The following is a 21,432-nucleotide window of genomic DNA, read 5'->3' on the forward strand; positions in this document are numbered from 1 at the left end:
AAGTCAATGCAAAGATGCGATTTGAAGCGTCATTTTGCCGGGCGACGCAATGGACGCAATTGCGCGGCGCGATGGACGCGTTGGCCGCGAAAATCGCTCTCATCGCGTCGCCCCATCGCGTCATCGCTTCATCGCTCGAGTTGAAATTATTGAACTTTTGCGGCGGATTCGCGTGAAGACGCGCCGCGACAGCCTATCAGTGTTGAGATCGTCATCGACGTGCTGACGTACGGACGTGGTCGACGAGAGAATGAAATGGCGGAAGAAATGTTGTTGTTGGGCAGGGGCTTGTCTCGTGATGCGATGACATCGCAAGGGGTTTTTGTACCAGCGTCAAAACTAGATCGCCTGGCACGACGCGATTTCATTTGAGGCGCGATTTGAGGCGTTTGGTGGGAACGTAGCCTATGGGTTTTTGTACCAGCGTCAAAACTGGAGCGTCTGGCGCGACGCGATTTCATTTGAGGCGCGATTTGAGGCGTTTGGTGGGAACATAGCCTATGATTACATACAAAGTCAATGCAAAGACGCGATTTGAAGCGTCATTTTGCCGGGTGACGCAACGGACGCAATTGCGCGGCGCGATGGACGCGTTGGCCGCGAAAATCGCTCTCATCGCGTCGCCCCATCGCACCATCGCTTCATTGCTCGAGTTGAAATTATTGAACTTTTGCGGCGGATTCGCGTGAAGACGCACCACGACAGCCTATCAGTGTTGAGATCGTCATCGACGTACTGACGTACGGACGTGGTCGACGAGAGAATGAAATGGCGGAAGAAATGTTGTTGTTGGGCAGGCTTGTCGCGCAACGCGATGACGCCGCAAGGGGTTTTTGTACCAGCGTCAAAACTGGAGCGTCTGGCACGACGCAATTTCATTTGAGGCGCGATTTGAGGCGTTTGGTGGGAACGTAGCCTCATGCAATGAACAAATGCCTAAATGTTGTGGGGGGTGAGATTATTCAACAGAGAGCCATTATAATACATTCTAATCAACATGACATGATGTGATAATGTAGGAAACAGCAGAGAATTGTACATAATCATTTGCCTGGATGTACCAAAGCATTTAGAACTCTTTTTCGATGTGCACAAGTGACATAATGATGTGAAGATTGAACAAGTAGTTTTCAGAATTTCAATTCTGATCTGAGAAATGTTCCAAAGCGACTGAGAAAAACTGTAACTGTATAGTGCACAACAGCTCTGCTGTTTGAAAGCACACCCTTATATATATATATATATATATTTTTTTTTTTACTTTAATGTTGATACAGGTGTACTGCTGCCCTGGGCTATTCACTTTCATTGTGCGCCTATTTACCGTTGTAGACACACTTATCTCTGCATGCTATGTTGCTTGGGAGCTCTCCCAAGATAGTGAAGTTAGTGAGAGAGTATGGTCTCGGAAGATCTACGTTTCATATCGGATACTGCAGTTCGCTTCAGTTGGGGAAGCAAACGCAGAGGTAAGATGGGTTCTAAGGGGTAAGTTCAGTGCTGTCATCTTGGGTTTCGTGAATTATTTTAATTTGTTTTCTTATTTTTTGGTATTTCATTCAGTGGATAAGACAACATGCATTCATGTGATGGGCTTGCAGCTGAGGTCACTGGGTCATGACAGCTGTAAAACTATATGACTATGATTGACGTACCAAGTAGCAATGCAATAATAAGGGGTTCAGCAGTTCGTTTTACGAGTTGGAATGTAAAAGGCATGAGAGGGCCGGTGAAGAGAGCAAAAATTTTTGCTCACCTTAAAAAATTAAGAACAGAAATTGCATTTTTACAAGAGACACATTTGCTAACAGCAGACCATATAAAACTTAAAAATCCATGGGTGGGGCAACTTAACCATTCACAATTCAACACTAAAGCAATGGGAACAGCAATTTTAATACAGTTTTCTGGATATAAGTTGAACTTCTCAAAGAGTGAATGTTCCTATCAATGACTTAGCCCTCCAGATAGCAGAGACAAATTTACCCTTCCCTCTCTCTAGGTCAGGATTTAAATATTTGGGAATTAATATTACTCGTTCATTCTCTGGTCTATATGACAAAAACTTTACTCCCCTGATTAACAACCTTAAATGTGACCTTCAGAGATGGAGCGTTCTAAACCTGTCTCTAGCGGGAAAGATAGCATGTGTTAAAATGAACGTATTGCCGAGGTTTTTATATCTTTTTCAGAGTCTTCTTTCCAAAGTCATTTTTCAGACTTGTTGATAAACTGTTGTCTTCATTTTTGTGGGGTAATAAACATCCTAGAATCCGCAAGACATTCCTCCAGAGGCATAAGACAGAGGGGGGACTGGCCCTACCCAACCTGATGTATTATTATTGGGCAGCAAATGTACAGAGGATCGTTTATTGGATTCAAAGACCAGATACTGACTGGTGCCAAACGGAAATCAATGCCTGTACATCTCCATCACTCTCTGCATTAGTAACCTCTAAGCTCCCCCTCTCTCCTAAACAGTGCTCCTCATGCCCTATTGTAATTTCCACATTAAAAATTTGGTCACAATTTCAAAAAAAATTTTAACCTGACAGACCTCTCTCTTTATAGTCCCATCTGTAACAATCATGCCTTCCTTCCAGCCAAATCAGGCCCTGTTTTATCCAGTGGCAGAGGGCTGGTTTAAGTAAGTTCACTGATCTTTACATAGATGGAACCTTTGCCTCGTTCGATGCTCTCTCCACCAAGTTTAATCTACAGCGCTCTAGCCTCTTCTGTTGTCTTCAGATTCGTCATTTCGTTTGTACTATCAGCCCGTGCTTTCCTAACCTACCTCCAAAAAAAGGAATAGACATCATCCTTCAGCTTGCCACACATCGTAGGGGCCTCATATCAAAAATTTATAATCGTATTGCATCATTCCATCAAGTAACACTTGATAAGATTAGAGCAGATTGGGCAAAAGAACTTGGAATAAACATCTCAGACGATACCTGGGACGATGCACCATACAGAGTAAATGGGTCAACTTCATGCGCCCGCCTTGGCTTAATTGAGTTTAAGGTTCTCCATCAGATCCACTATAGTAGAGCCAAACTTTCCAAGATCTACCCTAATGTTAGTGAAACATGTGAACGTTGCCATATGGCCAAAGCTGATCTTGCCCACATGTTTTAGTCATGTAATAAATTGTATAATTTTTGGACTATGATATTTCAAACTCTGTCAGAAGCCTTTGGCGAAGATATCCAATCTAGCACTGTGCTGGCTATTTTTGGAGTTCTAGGAGAGGGTTCATCGATGACAAATAAAATCAAGAATGTGCTTGCTTTCTCAACTCTCCTTGCCTGAAGAAGAATCCTGTTAGAGTGGAAGTCAGCACAGGCACCCAAAGCCTCCTCTTGGATGAAAGACCTGACTGTTTTCATGAAACTAGAGAAGATAAAATATAGCTTTAGAGGGTCAACACAAAAATTCTTTGACACATGGGGGCCTTTATTATCTCATTTTGAAAGACTTGAAGTCCTCCCACACAGTGGCGGATGCAGAACGTGATAGATGGGCGGGCGTGGATTAAGTCTGGGCGGGCCTGATCACCACTTTGCCAAAATTGATAAGGTGTGTAAAGCCACCACACATCAAGTATTTGACCAATCACGTGCGGCTTGAACGAAAAAAAAGTCGAGAAAAATACGAAAACAAAACAAAAAAAAAAGCCCAAAGCAGCTCGCTCTCTGGCTCCAATCGTTTACTTCAAACCGACACACGACTGACACATCACTACTGTGTTACGCTAGAAAGTGTTCAGCACCTACCTAATAGGGGGTTTGGGGCTTAATCCCCGATTATTATTATTATCATTATTATTATTATTATTACACTGGGCTGTTAAACATGCAGTTTAAATGGAGTTTGAAGGAAGGAAGAGAAATTGTCTTGTCTGACACGAACGAAGTGGATGGCTGGAGTGGAGGAAACACAAGTGAACGCAGTTTATGCACCTTTACTATTAATGAAAAAAAAAAAAGAGTTCATGGCATGCACCTACATGCCTGGAAAAATGAATTCAATCCACGGTGCTCTTCTGTCGGCTGGGAGCCGATGGAGCGATTTGTGCTCCTCTTTACAGCCAATAACAGAACAACACCTGGACATGATTCATAGCACAGTGCTTCCGATAACCTAACAGCGGATCTGTGAGAAGGTGGCACTGGGTGGAGAGCTGTAGGCAGGGTGCTTACAGAGATCTGTATCTCACTCAAAAAAACGCGGACGGTTGTGTTTCACACTTTGTATGTGTGTGGCAGCACCAGAGACCCAAACAAGTGAGTTTTTAATAATATGGGACATAACTGTGAAAATCGTTTTATTTATTTTTTTTTTTATTTGAATTTCTGACTTTGCGGGCAAGCTGTCGATCTGGGCGGGCATACGCCCATGCCCACCCGTAGCTCCGTCCCTGCTCCCACAAGATTGAGAGTTTGTCTGTGAAAACGCTGTATACTTGTGCCTGTACCTCTTTGGGAACTCAGGGACCCAGGCAAACCTATGTGACGAGTTTCACTGTGCCACCTGCGTTGTCAGTTTAAGATTTGTATTGGGGCTTTCAAATTTCCATTTCCAGATTTCTGACAATAGTACATCATTTTTAACTGCAGCCGGCAGAGCTACAAAATGAAAATGCCAAAACTGATTGGTCCCATTGACCCAAAGTGAGGTTTTTTTGTTTTACTAATATCTTTGATTTTCAAATTGCTAGTCAAACAAGACATTTCAAGAGGTAACCTTACACTGTAGAAAACTGATTCCAAAAAGATGGGCTGCTGTGTAAAACATAAGTAAAAACAAACCAACTGTGTTTAACAACGTTTTCACTTTCGTCCTCTCCACAATGATGACGCTCACAGAATCCTTGTGAACAACTGAGACTTCCAGGATGCTCCTTTTTATATCAAATCATGATTCAAATATATATAACAGGGAAGGGGAACATGGGGAGCTGTGCTCCAAGTCCTGCCTCAGTGGTGGGTGGGAATGTAGGAACTGGTTCAGCCCCAACCTGGACAAGAATGTAGAGTCTCTCTGTAAAGACTGTGATGAGGTTCTTTATTGTAGGCAGTAAGTTTTTCTATAGATGTGTATTTGAAAGAAGGCTGGTTCAGTGGTTAATGTTTCCAATTTTAGAGAATTGTTTTCTTGGCAACACATAAATAAGCTGTTATTTATTTGATACAGTGGTTTCTGAAGTGTCTCCTAACAGGCCAAGCTTTGGGGTAGAGGGATTCTGCACTCCAAGATGGTGGAGAGTTTTTGTGCTTTGAGCTGGAGTCCCAAAAAGCGAAATTCAAATGAATGAAATAAAATAATTATCTGTTGTACCCATTGTGCTTTGGAAGCAAGTATTTGTGGTGTCTTCCTGTTAAATGCTTCCGTATAAGGTGTTTGAAGTCTATGAAGTGATTGTGGGATTGTGGGAAAGACTTTCCAGCAGGCTGTCAGGGCTGGAGAGAATTTGGACTTGATTTGGTGGAAACTCTAAATGTTGATTTCAGCAAGCTCCCTGCATCACAAGGGTTTGGGTGTTGTCCACATGAACATGTGTAGTATTATATCCATATATATCCACGTATATATGGACTAAATGAAGGTTTGGGCAGAATAAAGTGACCCTGCTATACTCTGTAACATGGTTGTCAAACAAAGTTTTTGTATTGGTTATTATAGTTTTTCTTGATGTGGTTAGGAAAGTAATACTGGAAATTAATGAGTTCTTGAGTTTTATCATTCATTCATTGATTATTGTCATATTATTTCATGTCCAACTATGATGGTTCAAATGCTTTATCCTGGGTGATACATTACATTAACCGGCATGTATTTACAAAAATCAATGAAGCTGATGAGGTAAAACCTTAACTACATGTACATAAGTAGATGTGTCACTGAGTGTGAGTGCAGACTGAGAAAGTTGATGTGCAAAGACCAAAGACCAAGAGGGAAGTCACTGGTTATACAAAGGTTTTAGTGAAGTATTCATTTCTTTACCAAAAATGATGGTGTCTATTCAGGAATACAAACATGTATTTCTACAAAACCCTGTTTTATTTTATGAAAGAAGACAAACTTTGAAACAGTAAAAGTACCAGACCTTAGCTTTAAATTGGCAAGAAGCATAAATCTTAAAAATAAGTGTACCATTGCATTGAATTTGTGTCTACCGTAAGGTGAGTTTAAGATTCGATTAGAAATAACCCATCATCACTCTCATATTCCTGTATGCTATTCCATTTATATACTATTCTAAAACATCAGGACAGAAGAGCTTCATGATTGGTGTTTATTGGGTAGCTAAAGTGATGGGAAAGACTACTGTACTGCACTGTCTTCTGAATGAGGAAGATCATTGCCTTTGATGCAGGCATATTACTCAATGCCAACAAAATTCTTCCATGAAAAGAACCTCCAGCAGATCTCTCATTCATCTTCATCTATTTTACTGTCTGCTGGCCAGCCTAACCCTTGTTGCAGCTGAATATAAATAAACAGAACCTACAGCCACTGCACCTGTGCAGACAGGTCACAGAGAGCTGGTAGCACACTGTGATGTCAGTCAGACAGGTATGGAACAGCAATCTTCTACCCATTCAAACTGAAGTAAAGATGACAAATGTGATGTATGTAATGTTGGTTTACCTCACCATCTACAGCAAAATGCTCACAGATTGAACAAGTTGAAGCCTTCCCTTGTATCAGCTATGAATTTTTCCAGATGTAGCTGAGACATTAACTGCTTCATAGTTAACAAACATGTACTGTATGTATGTTTTGTACTTCAAGACAGAATCATTGCGGCAGCAGGAGGAGGACTCAGTAGCAGTCAGAGACAGCAGAAAGACCTCTCCTGACTTCAGCAGCATCTACAGCAAAGGTGAGAGCTCAGGTCGTCCATCGTCACACCAGGTGCCGTCCTCCTGACAGTCTGAGGTGCAGTCAGGACCGGAGGCTTCTGTCACTGATGGACAGTATAGTCTTTAGATGTAGGAAGACTGTACAAATATCAACCACCAGAATCAAGTTGTAAACTGATCATATTAAGCATGTTAAAATTTCCAAAGAATTATTAAAAGTGGGTTTTAGATTAGATTAGATTAGATTAGATTAGATTAGATTAGATTAGATTAGATTAGATTAGATTAGATTCAACTTTATTGTCGCTCTGAATATGAATGGCGGTCTCTCTCTCTCTCTCTCTCTCTCTCTGTGTGTGTGTGTGTGTGTGTGTGTGTGCAGACTTGCTCCCAGCATCAGGCAGTGAGGAGATTCAATTTCAATTCAATTCAATTTTATTTGTATAGCGCCAAATCACAACAGAAGTTGTCTCAGGACCCTTTCCATATAGAGCTGGTACAGACCAAGCTCTTTTATCTACAAAGAAACCAACAATTCCCCCATGAGCAAGCACTTAGCGACAGTGGTGAGGAAAAACTTCCTTTTAACAGGCAGAAACCTCGAGCAGAACCAGACTCTGGGTGGGCGGCCATCTGCCTCGACCGGTTGGGTGAGAGAGGAAGAGCAAGAGAGGGAGAGTGAGACAGACAGACAGACAGACAGACAGACAGACAGACAGACAGACAGACAGACAGACAGACATGTCAGGCAGGGCCAAGGCAGGAGACGCAGCTGCAATCCACAATCCAGATTCAGCCACTGTCCATGGGAACCTGCAAGACGACAAAGCACAGAGACTCCGGGGAAGGAGCTAAGTTAGTAACACACCGTGGTAGGACATGAAAGCGTGCGGATGGAGAGGGACAGAAGGACAAAGAAGATCGGTGTATCTTTGGATGTCCCCCGACAGTCTAATCCTATAGCAGCATAACTAGGGGCTGGTCCAGGACAAGCCTGAGCCAGCCCTAACTATAAGCTTTATCAAAAAGGAAAGTTTTAAGCCTACTCTTAAATGTAGAGACAGTGTCTGCCTCCCGGACAAAGACTGGAAGATGGTTCCACAGGAGAGGAGCTTGATAGCTAAATGCTCTGACTCCTGTTCTGCTTTTTGAGACTTTAGGAACCATAAGTAGACCTGCATTCTGGGAACGCAGTGTTCGAGTGGGGCAATAAGGTACTATGAGCTCTTTAAGATAAGAAGGTTGCCTGGCCATTTATGGCTTTGTAAGTAAGGAGGAGAATTTTAAACTCTATTCTAAACTTTACAGGGAGCCAGTGCAAAGTCGCGAGTATTGGAAAAATATGATCTCGCTTCCTGGTTTTTGTCAGAACACGTGCTGCAGCGTTCTGGAGCAACTGGAGAATATTCAGCAACGAATTTGGGCAGCCTGATAGTAAGGAATTGCAATAATCCAGCCTGGAAGTTACGAATGCATGGACTAGTTTTTCTGCATCATTTTGAGACAAAATATGCCTGATTTTTGCGATATTACGTAGGTGAAAAAAGGCAGTCCTTGAAATTTGTTTTACATGGGAGTGAAAGGACATGTCTTGGTCAAAGATGACTCCCAGATTCTTTACAGTGGTGCTGGAGGCCAGCGCAATGCCATTCATAGCTGCTATGTCATCAGAAAGTGAATTTCTAAGATGTTTAGGGCCTACTACTATAACTTCAGTTTTGTCCGAGTTTAGCATCAGAAAATTGCAGGTCATCCAGGTCTTTCTGTCATGAAGACATGCTTGTAGTCTAGTTAACTGACTGGTTTCTTCTGGCTTCATTGATAAATATAGCTGGGTATCATCTGCATAGCAATGAAAATTTATTGAGTGCTTCCTGATAATCTTACCTAAAGGAAGCATATATAAGGTGAATAGAATTGGTCCAAGCACAGAATCCTGCAGAACTCCATAGCTGACTTTAGTGAGCACAGAGGAGTCATCATTAACGCGTACAAACTGAGAGCGATCTGACAAGTAGGATTTAAACCAGCTTAGCGCAGTTCCCTTAATGCCAATGAAATGTTCCAGTGTCTGCAATAGGATGCCATGGTCAATGGTGTCAAATGCAGCACTAAGATCCAATAAGACTAGTACAGAGACAAATCCTTTATCAGATGCAATTAGAAGGTCATTTGTAACTTTAACCAGTGCTGTCTCTGTGCTATGATGCACTCTAAATCATGACTGGAAATCCTTGAATAAACTATTATTGTTTAGAAAGTCGCACAGCTGATTGGCAACTGCTTTCTCAAGAGTTTTTGAGAGAAAGAGAAGGTTGGATATCGGTCTATAGTTGGCTAAAACCCCTGGATCAAGAGTAGGCTTTTTCAGTAGCGGTTTTATCACAGCTACTTTAAAGGACTGTGGTACGTAGCCTGTTGATAAAGAGAGATTGATCATGTCTAATACTGAAGAGTCAATTAGAGGTAATACTTCTTTAAACAGCTTAGTCGGGATAGGATCTAAAATACAGGTAGATGATTTTGATGATGAAATTATTGAAATTAGTTGGTGAAGGTCAACAGGAGTAAAACAGTCTAAAACTGCGACAGACTGAGCAACAGTTTCTACGGTTTCTGTGTTTGAAGACGAAACAGTACCTGTTGACGGCAGGAGCCGATGAATTCTGTCTCTAATAGTTAGAATTTTATCATTAAAGAAGCTCATGAAGTCATTACTGTTCAGAGCTAAAGGAATACATGGTTCAATAGAATTATGGCTCTCTGTCAGCCTGGCTACAGTGCTGAAGAGAAACCTGGGATTGTTCTTATTTTCCTCTATTAGTGCAGAGTAATAGGCTGCCCTGGCACTGCGGAGGGCTTTCCTGTATATTTTAAGACTGTCTTGCCAGGCGGACCGAAATTCTTCCAAATTGGTAGAACGCCATTTCCTTTCTATTTTCCGTGAAGTTTGCTTTAATTTGCGGGTTTGAGGAGTATACCATGGAGCTAACCTCCTCTGTTTAATTTTCTTCTTTTTTAGGGGAGCAACAGAGTCAAGTGTCATACGCAACGATCCTGTAGCATGATCAATCAGGTAGTCAATCTGGGAGGGACTAAGGTTAGCATAAGACTCCTCTGTTATATTGAGACATGGCATTGAATTAAATGCTGATGGGATCATATCCTTAAATTTAGCTACAGCACTATCAGACAGGAGTCTGGTATAAGAATTTTTGCCTACTGGCTGGTAGTCTGGTAATATGAATTCAAAAGTTATTAAATGATGGTCTGATAAAAGAGGATTCTGTGAGGAGACTATTAAGTCTTCGATTTCAAAGCCATATGTCAGAACAAGGTCGAGGGTGTGGTTAAAACAGTGAGTCGGTTCATGTACATTCTGGCGGAAGCCAACTGAGTCTAATACTGAGATAAACGCAGTGCTAAGGCTGTCATTATCAATGTCGACATGTACATTAAAGTCACCTACAATAATTACTTTATCTGCTTCAAGGACTAAACTTGATAGAAACTCCGAGAACTCAGCTATAAATTCGGAGTAAGGACCAGGAGAGCGGTATACTACAACAAATAAAAGTGGCTGCACTGTTTTCCATTTCTCATGAGAAAGAGTGAGAACAAGGCTTTCAAATGAGTTATAGTCGAGTTTAGGTTTAGGGTTGATCAAAAGGCTTGAGTCAAAAATGGCTGCAACTCCACCTCCTCTGCCGCTGCCTCGAGGAATGTAGGTATTAATATGGCTCGGTGGAGTAGCTTCATTTAGGCTCACATACTCTTCAGGACACATCCAGGTTTCAGTCAGACAAAATAAATCAACATTATGGTCTGATATTAACTCATTTACTAGAACAGCTTTAGAGGACAGAGATCTGATGTTAAGGAGTCCACATTTAATTCTCCTATCTTGTTGTACTATTGCAGAGGTTGTTCTAATTTTAATTAGATTCTTATGTTTAACTCCCCTTCTCTGTACTTTTGGTTTACTTAGTTTACGTGATCGGGGGGCAGACACAGTCTCTATGGAGTGTTGGGTGGGTAACTGCTCTAATGGAGGCGCAGAGAAGCGTGTAGGATTGCAGCTCTGCCTCCTGGTCTCAACTCTGAGTTGTCAGGGGTTAGGTTCATAAATAATATCGGTCAGATTTCTAGAGATGAGAGCTGCTCCCTCCAAAGTGGGATGGATGCCGTCTCTCCTAATCAGACCAGTTCTTCCCCAGAAAGTCTGCCAATTATCAATGAAGCCCACACCGTTTGCTGGACACCACCTCGACAGCCAGCGATTGAACGATGACATGCGGCTAAACATGTCATCACTGGTCAGATTTGGCAGGGGTCCAAAGAAAACTACGGAGTCCGACATCGTTTTAGCATATGTACACACCGATTCCACATTAATTTTAGTGACCTCCGATTGGCGTAACCGGGTGTCATTACGTGAATAACAATCTTACGGTATTTACGCTTATCCTTAGCCAGCAGTTTCAAATTTGATTCGACGTCACCCGCTCTGGCCCCCGGCAGGCATTTGACTATGGTCGCTGGTGTCGCTAACTTCACATTTCTCAAAATGGAGCTGCCAATAATCAGAGTTGGTTTCTCAGCGGGTGTGTCGCCGAGTGGGGAGAACCTGTTAGAAACATGAAGCGGTTGGTGGTGACCTGTGGGCTTCAGCTTGGGACTATGCTTCCTTCGAACAGTCACCCAGCCTCCCTGGTTTCCCGGCTGCTCGGGAGCTGTCGAGGGACGGCTAGCCGGAGCTGCACTTGGTCGGTCTGCACCGGCTACGGGGGTCTGGCTAACTATAGCTAATGGTTTTGTTTCCATGGTGCGGAGCCGAGCTTCCAATTCACTAAGCCTCACCTCCAACTCACCAAATAAACTACGTACCAGTATCACTAAAGGAGGCAGAGGAGTAGCTAAACATGTGACACACCAAGCAGGAGAGAGCTGGAGAGGGACAGAGAGAAGCCATCGCTAGCTGCTAGGCTAAGCTGGTATAGCTAGCAGAGCAGACAAGCGCATAGACAAATAAAATTGACGGTCGCTAAATAAACAGACTTATGGGTGCTTGAGCAGAACTAATGTTACTCTAGAGCGTGGATAAAAGGCAGCAGTAACAAAACACAGAGCAAATTACACTCAGAGGAACAAGAGCGACAAACGCACACTACTCGTAAGGCAGCAACCAGAAACAGGAAGTGAGACGATACGCTTACCTCAGCACGTAGCAGTGCACGTAGCATCCAGATGACCAGAGGGTTTCCGCAGGAGCTGGTTAACATCTTGTTGAGTTATATCTGCAAATCAAGTCAGAGGAGTTCCAAGGTACTTAACTGTTTCTATCAACATATCAACACTAAAAACATACTGCAGGACTAATATATTTGAATCATGTACAATCATGTAAAGTAATGACAGGCAGTCATAAGACAGGAAATAAGTCAATAGATGATGAGGCATAGATGTAAAGGGACATTTCATTAGGAGATGACATACTTCCATTGGTAGTTATTTTGGTTTTGAAAATAAGAGTGAAAGATTGAAAGACAAAAGCGAAAAGACCAAGATATAGCACACCTGATACTTCTGTGTAGGTATAATCCATCAGTACAATGTTGTTTTTTTCCCAAATCACCAAGAGTTTTTAAACCCTCCAGAGCAGATTTGGATCAGAGGATCCAAAGCATTGAACAGTACATCTCCTGTGGAGAGGACAGTCAGAGAATGCTGATAACTCATGAGATGAACTCGATCTGTGTATAATCTGCGTTTATTTATATATGCAGTGTAATATACTGCAAGCAGTTTGATAGAAATAGAAATGATGTGTCATTAGCCAATATGAAAAAAGTTGCCCAGTAGTTACAAACATTACTTTAATGACCAAAGTAATTTTATCATTAAAGCAGTAGTTATTATTTATTTATTTCTTTTAATTTGTCATTTTAAAACACACCGTCTCATGATAAATGTGTGGTGCATGCACTCCTCTGTGTGTGGCACAGGTTGGGATACTCTGTGATGCATGAGAGATTTGTTAGAGGGTTTTATTTTCAAATATATGTATTGAATGTTTATAAATATGTACATCATCAAATATGAGGCACAGAAAATGACGTATAGAAAAAAAAATACTGCTCCCTGTGTTTTAGGTCCTGGACTTCCACCATCCTCACCAGCTGAAGGATGGACTGGAGGGCTTCAGTTTGAACCTGCCGGAGCAACCAGAAACTCTGGAGCAATTACTAGTGGACTGTAGAGACACCCTCAAGTATGGTGTCAGTACAGGTGTGTGTGCGTGTGTGTGCGTGTGTGTGTGTGTGTGTGTGTGTGTGTGTGTGTGTGTGTGTGTGGATGAATCACAGAAACCCTCTGAATTTTGAATTCTTTGATTCTTTTCAAACATTATGTTAACACGATAAACATGATTACTGTTCGAAAGCCTTGCCTGTTCAGCATTTTGCAGCTCCAGCCAATGACACAAAAGAATAGGAGCCTCTGTCCTACTGTTGCAACTGTATAACAAAAGTGCCCACTGGGATGCTCTTATGGTAGATAACACATGATAAAGTGCCCTCCAAAGGGCGTTTTCAGTGGAGAAAATGCAATGTAGTGATATACATGCTGCCCTATATGCTACAAATGGTTTGAGACTGTTTCACCATAAATGCATCACAACCTCTGCATGCTGGTGCCCTTTTTATTCATTCATGTTTTTGCCTCTGCCTCTCACACAGAGTTTGCCACTGGTTCAATCTAATCTACTGTAATCCACAGACATTGGAAATAAATATTACACTCAATTGGCATGACATACCTGCTGCTGTAAGAGAGCCGAGACAATAATTACACACTGAAAAAATCCCAGAACACAAGGAGAGCAGGAACAGGAGGGCAAAATAACTCACTGATGAAATATGATGGTGTAAATCGAGGAGAATATGCCATTGTGCATGGGTGCACATATAATGGAACAGCTGTAGGGACATTCAATTATTAATAACCGTGGAGCACAATTTCATAGAAATGTATTCCATTTGCATTGCATTTGATTACTTAACATGGAGATCTCACTAAGATAAGATAAGATAAGATAAGATAAGATAAGATAAGATAAGATAAGATAAGATAAGATAAGATAAGATAAGATTTATTGACAATGAAAAGGCATACAAAATGAAATCAACTATATTAATGTTCATTATGTACAAAGAGTATAGGAATAACACTGTCTTGAGAAGGATGGCTCAGTTTCTCAATGGAAAAGTTTTAATTGCGCATGAGTAAAATACAGTATTTTTGTATGATTGCATGGTAGAAAATATATAACAGTAAAAAATATGTAAGTAAAGTATATTTAAGTACTAAAAATATATGTAATACTGCACAAGATAGTTGCAAAGATGCAATGGATATTATGTTGACAAAAATAGTAGTAGTAAATAGTAGTAGTATAAATAGTATCACCACAGTGCTACATTAAATGATGTTGGAGTTAAACAGCTGGCAGCTGTTCGAATGAAGGACGTGTGGTAGTGTTCCTTCTTACAAAGCTGTGGCTCAGGAGGTAGAGTGGTGGTTCGATCTGGCCTCAGCAATCTCTATGTCAAAGTGCTGTGCCATTGGTGTGTGTGTGATAACGCTCCTGATAAGCAGGTGGCTTAGCCGCCATAGGAATGTATGTGTGAATGGTTGATTGCAGACTTGTTGTAAAAGCACTTTGAGTTGTTGTCTGGATAGAAAAACGCGATATAAATACAGTACAAATAAATACATTTACCATTGACACAGAGGATGCAGCAGTCTGTTGCTGAAGGTGTTGCTTAAGCCCCCCACTGTCTCATGCAGGGGGTGAGAGGGGTTGTTAATGACTGATGTCAGCTTGGCTAACATCCTCCTCTCACCTAACTCCTCAATGGTGTTCAGAGGGCAGTCCAAGTCAGAGTCAGAGCCACTATATTGACTCGCTACAGCCAACCCCACAAAATGACAACTTGTAAACACATTAAGGTCTCATTTCATCACGTTCATGTAAAGCCAAGAAAATGGAAATGTTAGAAAAAGGATGTTTTCTGACTGTTATGTTGGTTCATTTTAATACAACAGTACTATGATAAATCCTTTTGCAGTCTTTGCAGATCGGTCTTCCATTTCACACAGTTTAGTCAGATTAAAAGTGAATCCAAACATGTTGTCAAACTCTCACATTTGCGTGAAATGGGTGCAGAGGGCAGTAAAAGCCTGAGCCAGCAAATTGTCCAGTATATACGAGGCACACATGCCTTGGACCTGGAACTTTAACCCAAAGACCAATCAATCTTTTAAATGATCTTGATTGTCAGCAGACACACAGGAGAGACAACAAACAAACAAAACAAACAAACAAACAAACAAACAAACAAACAAACAAACAAACAAACCCTGCATTGACTATCCCTCCATCTCTCTTAAATCATTGTGTGCATGAAGTTTAACTATGACCTTTATTTTTCCAGCTCATCCCCGTTTCTTCAACCAGCTGTCTGCAGGACTGGATGTGATTGGTCTAGCTGGCGAGTGGCTGACCTCTACAGCCAACACTAACATGTAAGATCTCCTCACCAGTAGTGCAAAGTAATGAAGCACAATTTCTCAAGTACATATACTTAACACACCAGTTCTGTTAGGAACAGTGACATTACAGTGACTGTGGCAGAGATGATGGCAAAAAAGAAGTGGGCATTGTACTGCACTGTGTGCTGTACATTGAAGTGATGACTTTTCATTATTTAGTCCAAATTTCTACCCACTCCTTACCTTCCAGAGGAAAAGGGAAATGTTCATTAATGTTCTTCCTGTTGTTGCACATGCTCTGTTTTCTCTGTCAGTGTGGTAGTGTAGTTTTTACCTGCCACTGAAAGCACCTCAGCTGGGGTGCACTCACTCTCCCTTATCATAGACTTAAGGATGCTCTTAAAATGTATTTGCAATAATCTTGTGTTGACTTATGTGACCCAACTCAGGCTGAGGAGGAAGAGATAGAAGCCTGCTATGTAACCAAAGTGGTCACTAGCAACCTCAACTACCTGAGCTTTGACACCATACAAAGATTCACAGAGCCTGAAGACGTGCATTCAGTTCAAACCAGATTTATTCATTAAAAGCTTGGGATAAAACACAAAGGATGTAGAGTCCCTGGGTGGACAGAAAGGACAGTTAGTCAAGAACACAAAAGACAATTTCATTTTATGACACTCTCCAAAATAATTCTAAAACGATTAGAACAGAATAGGAAGTAATAGTAAAAAAAGTAAATAAGTAATAAAGAGAGTAGGCAGGGTACTTACCGTGGGGAGATTCTACAAACAGCCCCAACCAAACCACCACGTGTGCACTCTATCACTGCAAGACACAGCAAACACTACAATGGTAACTCTAATATGGTGAGTAAAGTGACCTCCACCTGCTCCGCTTACTGCACCACATGCAATGAGGGGTGTTAACACTACAAGTTCTCCCCACAGGGTTGCCCCCCAAACTGATATAAACACCTCGGAGGGGACTAACCTTCCTACCTTCCCAGTTCAGTTTACCTCGGTCAATTTGAGGCCCTGCATGCAGTCAGCGCCGGAAAGATTGAATGGCTCTCTGTAGCACAAATGGGATGGATGTCAACCCTCTTCTCCTAAAAGAAGAGGGAATAATTAGCTGCACCTGTGTTTATAAAAGCAGGAAGCTCTCAGCCCCACCCACAAGGGACAGTGCTTTCAATCTGGCCTGAGGTAGTGGCCCCCACACTTAATATCTAGTAATTATGGTAATCATGTTGACTGTTGAGAGAACTGCTTTATTTTAGCCCTGCAGTTCAAAAAGCTCCTAAGAAGCCAGAGAAGTTATAACATGTAGTCTGTCATTACAATGTAAAATAATATGATACCATATTTCATCAGGTTTACATATGAGGTGTCTCCTGTTTTCATCCTCATGGAGGAGGTTCTGCTGAGGAAGATGCAAAGCATTGTGGGATGGTCTGATGATGAAGGAGACGGAATCTTCTGTCCAGGTAATACATGCAGGGAAAGTACAGCAGAAATTTGTGGATGGATCAACTGCTGTTTTGATGACAGCTGTTAAAAGTAACACTGAACATATGCTGACACAAAGTGTTTTGCAAGTTACTTGGAAAGTGTAGTGAGGTAAGCTAGCATTTACTCCACATTAAACTCCACTGAAACTACTCTCCAGAGAAATGTATCAAGCTAAGCTACAGCAACATGGCAAAAGTAGTTTACTGCATCAAAGGTGTTTTCTTCCCCTTTTCGCCCTAACACCCTGTCAGTCTCCCACACACTGAACTACTAAGTTCTAAAATTGTACAGTATCAACATACAGTTTATAGTATATGGTTTATAGTATAAGGATATACTTTAGAGTATGTAAATGAGGCAAAAAGAAACAAATGCACTTGTGTGTATTGCTGAGTGTGGTTGCTAATTGTCTATAAACTTTGGATTCTGCTTTTTGAAGGAGGCACAATATCCAACCTGTACAGCATCCTGGTGGCCAGATACCACTTCTACCCCGAGGTGAAGACCAAAGGGATGGGAGCTCTGCCTCAGTTGGCCCTCTTCACTTCAGAACATGTAATCAAACCTTGCACGCTAACCGTTACGCTCTGGGGGACTTAAGGATTACTCTGATTTTGCCATTATTTGACCTGTAGATACTATTTTTGTGCTGGCTTCACACAAAAATAAGCAAGAATAGTATGTAAGTCCACTCACTTCCCTCATCTTAAAAACGAGACATTTTGGGTAAAAATTAAGCTCCTATCATGTAACTTCAAATGATAAAACAACAGTAAACAACACTAAATAACAGTAAAGCAATATCTTAAACTAATTCAGAATTAGAATCAGAAATCCTTTATTAATCCGCAAGGGCAAATTGTTTAAATTAAACAATTGATTTAAATTAAACAATAGATAAAAATCTCCTACACTTCAGCAGCTATCATGCCCCTTCACTCCAGAAAAAGTCAGTTTAGATCTATAATCAGATTCTCAGACTCATCTTTGATCCCTCAAATCCTTTAATGTCCACATGAAGCATTTACATGAATGGTTTCAGAAAGAGGTTAGAAAAAAGATCTCATTAAGTTTGACCTTCAGAGAGTGAGTAGCACCAAGCACACCAAGTTTTTATCTCAAATAAAAGGCCCTTTTTCCAGGGTATCATTTCTGCAAACACATACAGATCAGTCTCTGAAGACCTTAAAACTTTTGTCTGAAAACATTAGCACATTCTTTCCAGTTATCACACATTTTGTGTCCCTCAAGATTTTGTCATAAGTGATTTTTTTTTTTGAGTGATTAGTCTGATCTGACTCCTAATCCTTAACATTCCTAATGACAGGTTTCCATGTCACAGTCATTGCTTATCTATGACCAAAGGGAACACATTAGCACATCCAAACTTCGGTTCTACTGAAAAAATTAAAAAGAAAAAAGAAAAATAAAATGGTGACACATGCAATTCCACATAGATTGTTTATCTTGTCAGATGTCAGTGCCATTTCAATACACATACCCAAACCATGGAGGGAATAGAGGCAGACTGTGATGGATTGATTTTTTACAAACTCTTACACTTAATGATTTAGAGATTCACAGGTAAACTTTCTATCGATTTCTTAATTTCTCATGTTACAATTGTGAATTTCTATAGGCTTTCCCCGATCCCATTAGTTATTCTATCAGATATAAACTTGTTACTTACAGCAGAGTTGTTACGAAAAAAAAAAATTGACTTCCAGTTTGTCTTATGTAATGGGTTCATCCACAGCACTTTAAGGACTTTTAGCTTATAAATCAAACATCAAAGATCATTCTTGTGTGAGGACATAGTAGTTCAACAACACAGTCCTCAATCAAGGTCCACTTATTGTTTTCTTCAAAGTATTATCCCAACCTAACTTATGATTATGTACTGATGCTGTCTGCATTCAGTTTCACGGGACATGTGCACCTGGGAACTTCTTCTTAGAACCAAACAATGCAGCCACTTCTCTCAGCTGAATAAATGTGTACCTGTTTGTAGTGTCATTGAAGTGGGACAAATGAAGATGAATGGCTGTCTTTTCACCCACTCAGAGTCACTATTCAGTGAAGAAATCTGCAGCCGTGCTGGGGATGGGCAGTGAGAATGTGGTCGTAGTGAAATGTGATGAAAGGTGGGTAAGCTACTAAGTCACTAAATAAACATTTGTTGATTAATAGTCAATATGATGCATAACAAAAGAAATGTTTGCTCACCTGTTGCAGCTTTATATGTGTCTGTGTGTGTGTTCTGGGGAAAGTTTTGCATGCATGTGGGCTAGTAAAAACAGGCAATTCTTCCTCACAAAGAATTGCATACAGTAGGTTGGTGTCAGGTGTATGTCAAGTCGACATGTCAGGAACTGTTTATTGACCCTTTGTCTATATTTTTGGTTCTTCAAGAGGGAAAATGATTCCTGCTGAACTTGAGTCTTCCATTGTTACAGCTGAGGAAAAGGTATGAAGGAAAGACAAAACAATGTTATAAAAACTCTTCCCATATGTGAAGTTGTTATTAGAAACTGTTAATTATGTTCAAATTGTCCTGAATCTCATGACATTAAGACACGTTTTAAACTTCTGGTTTGTTACCAAAATTCCATTTAAATGTGTTGCCTGCCTCTATGTATGATACAGTCACAGCTGATTGTGTGCAGACAGTTGAAATGTACAATACAGTGCACACATATGGACAACTTCAGTTCTCTCTCTCAGGGTTTGGTTCCATTCTATGTGAACGCGACAGCAGGCACCACAGTGTACGGAGCCTTCGATCCTCTCAATGCCATTGCGGACATCTGCCATCGCCACACACTGTGGATGCATGTTGATGTAAGGTTCCTCCTGCTCTCTCTCTCAGATCATAGTCAATATAAATTAAATGAGTCTGCACAATATGTGAAAGGGGCAATACAATGAGGCCAAATGAATTTCTATAGATATTGCTTTTCAAAGAATAAAAAAACAAGTTTCAAAAGTTTCAAAGCCTAAATTATTAGAATTATGGTACATTATTGACACTGAGGATGCTAGCTCCTAAACTGAAGAAGATCAAAGTTCTCCTGTAGGGGACAGAAAACCAAACTGATTACAAACTGACTGTTAGTGGCCCTGTGTGAAGTTATGCATGACTCTCTGACAGCAGGACAACTGAACCCTTGCCCAGTTGTTTGTATGTATGTATGTATGTATGTATGTATGTATGTATGTATGTATGTATGTATGTATGTATGTATGTATGTATGTATGTATGACCACCAAAACATTCTCAGTAGTTAAATATTAACACCCAATCTTGGGAATGTATGTACTTTTTCCTTAGTATGGACTGCTACTTAAAAAAACATTGACAGAAAAATGTTGTTGTTGCCAACAATCAGACAATTGAATAGTCACACAAATGCACACAAATACTGCTTCACAATTAATATTCACACCTGGTTATATCATGTGACCAGTGCCACACACACACACACACACACACACACACACACTATTTTGCGGAAGAATGTAGCACTTAAATAAATCTGTTTTGTGGGCACTCAGGCAGCGTGGGGTGGAGGCCTGCTAATGTCGGACAGACACAGGATGAAACTACAGGGCATAGAACGGTAACTGAATCAATATACAACCCGACCCCTCACACAACATCTATCTATCTATCTATCTATCTATCTATCTATCTATCTATCTATCTATCTATCTATCTATCTATCTATCTATCTATCTATCTACACACACACACTGTATTGTGTGTTATCTTTAATCATATGAGAGACAAACAAAAAGGTCTCTTGTTTAAGGTCCTGGCCAGATGCTGTTTTTGTTTGGTTAGCAGCAGGTCTGTGGAATCAGATTTGTGTCAAAATAATCAAACAAAACTTCTTCAATATCAAACAAAAATAAAAATTTGACAGAGAATAAAACTTACTGAAGCAAAAAAAAAAAAAAAGTCTCATCTCAAAAGTAAAACTTGTAACATGCAAACAAATTATTTGTGCAATTGTGTAAACTATTGGTCTTTTACTTTTGTCATATCCTCTGTTTCTTTCTCACTGCTCAGACTTTTGCTCTCACCGTCAGCTTTGCGGTCTCGCTGCCAGCTCTCTCGTTTGCGCTCCCTGAGTTTTTGTTTGCGATTCTGACACAAACCTCTCAGGTGGGTGGGCATTTCAGGGGTGTGTCGCCATTGGCTAGTGAGTTTTTGAGTGACAGCTCAGTGCCCAGAAGTTGTCGCAGGAGAAAGTAATCGATCGGCGATTCCTCCAAGTACGCATGCGCATGCCCCAGACGCAAACACGTAGGGCAACGCCACCAGCCCTGGACTTCACTGGCAAAGCTCTGAAGTCTCACGCATTGGGCGACACGCATTTCAACCCATTCACATGCTCACACGCCATATCTTGTATTTCTCACATAGAGAAGTTACCAGGATAACGCCCACCAAGTTGTGCCACTACTTTTTAAAACAGTGGAACAGGTAGAGG

The 21,432-nt window shown here is 41.0% G+C and overlaps 1 protein-coding gene and 1 pseudogene across 1 annotated transcript; one reads left to right on the plus strand and one right to left on the minus strand.

The window, feature by feature from the left end:
* Positions 1-2,156: 2,156 nt before the first annotated feature.
* On the plus strand, positions 2,157-20,560 carry gad3 (glutamate decarboxylase 3). The gene is made up of 12 exons (XM_070975074.1): positions 2,157-2,207; positions 6,799-6,889; positions 7,252-7,285; positions 12,122-12,194; positions 13,022-13,157; positions 15,365-15,455; positions 16,799-16,911; positions 17,376-17,491; positions 19,001-19,080; positions 19,349-19,403; positions 19,661-19,777; positions 20,492-20,560. The coding sequence occupies exons 1-12, from the start codon at positions 2,157-2,159 to the stop codon at positions 20,558-20,560; spliced, it is 1,026 nt and encodes a 341-aa protein (XP_070831175.1).
* Positions 11,014-11,793, minus strand: LOC139338628 (uncharacterized; annotated as a pseudogene).
* Positions 20,561-21,432: the final 872 nt, after the last annotated feature.

This window comes from Chaetodon trifascialis, chromosome 11, assembly GCF_039877785.1.
Source record: "Chaetodon trifascialis isolate fChaTrf1 chromosome 11, fChaTrf1.hap1, whole genome shotgun sequence".
Taxonomy (NCBI): Eukaryota; Metazoa; Chordata; class Actinopteri; order Chaetodontiformes; family Chaetodontidae; genus Chaetodon; species Chaetodon trifascialis.

Bases quoted from the DNA above. Each gene is read 5' to 3' on its own strand.
- gad3 (XM_070975074.1), top strand. From the start codon at position 2,157: ATGAACGTATTGCCGAGGTTTTTATATCTTTTTCAGAGTCTTCTTTCC. The intron at 6,890-7,251 runs GTGAGAGCTCAG...GTGTGTGTGCAG, and splicing joins CAGCAGCATCTACAGCAAAG to ACTTGCTCCCAGCATCAGGC. The intron at 7,286-12,121 runs ATTTCAATTCAA...CATCCAGATGAC, and splicing joins TCAGGCAGTGAGGAGATTCA to CAGAGGGTTTCCGCAGGAGC.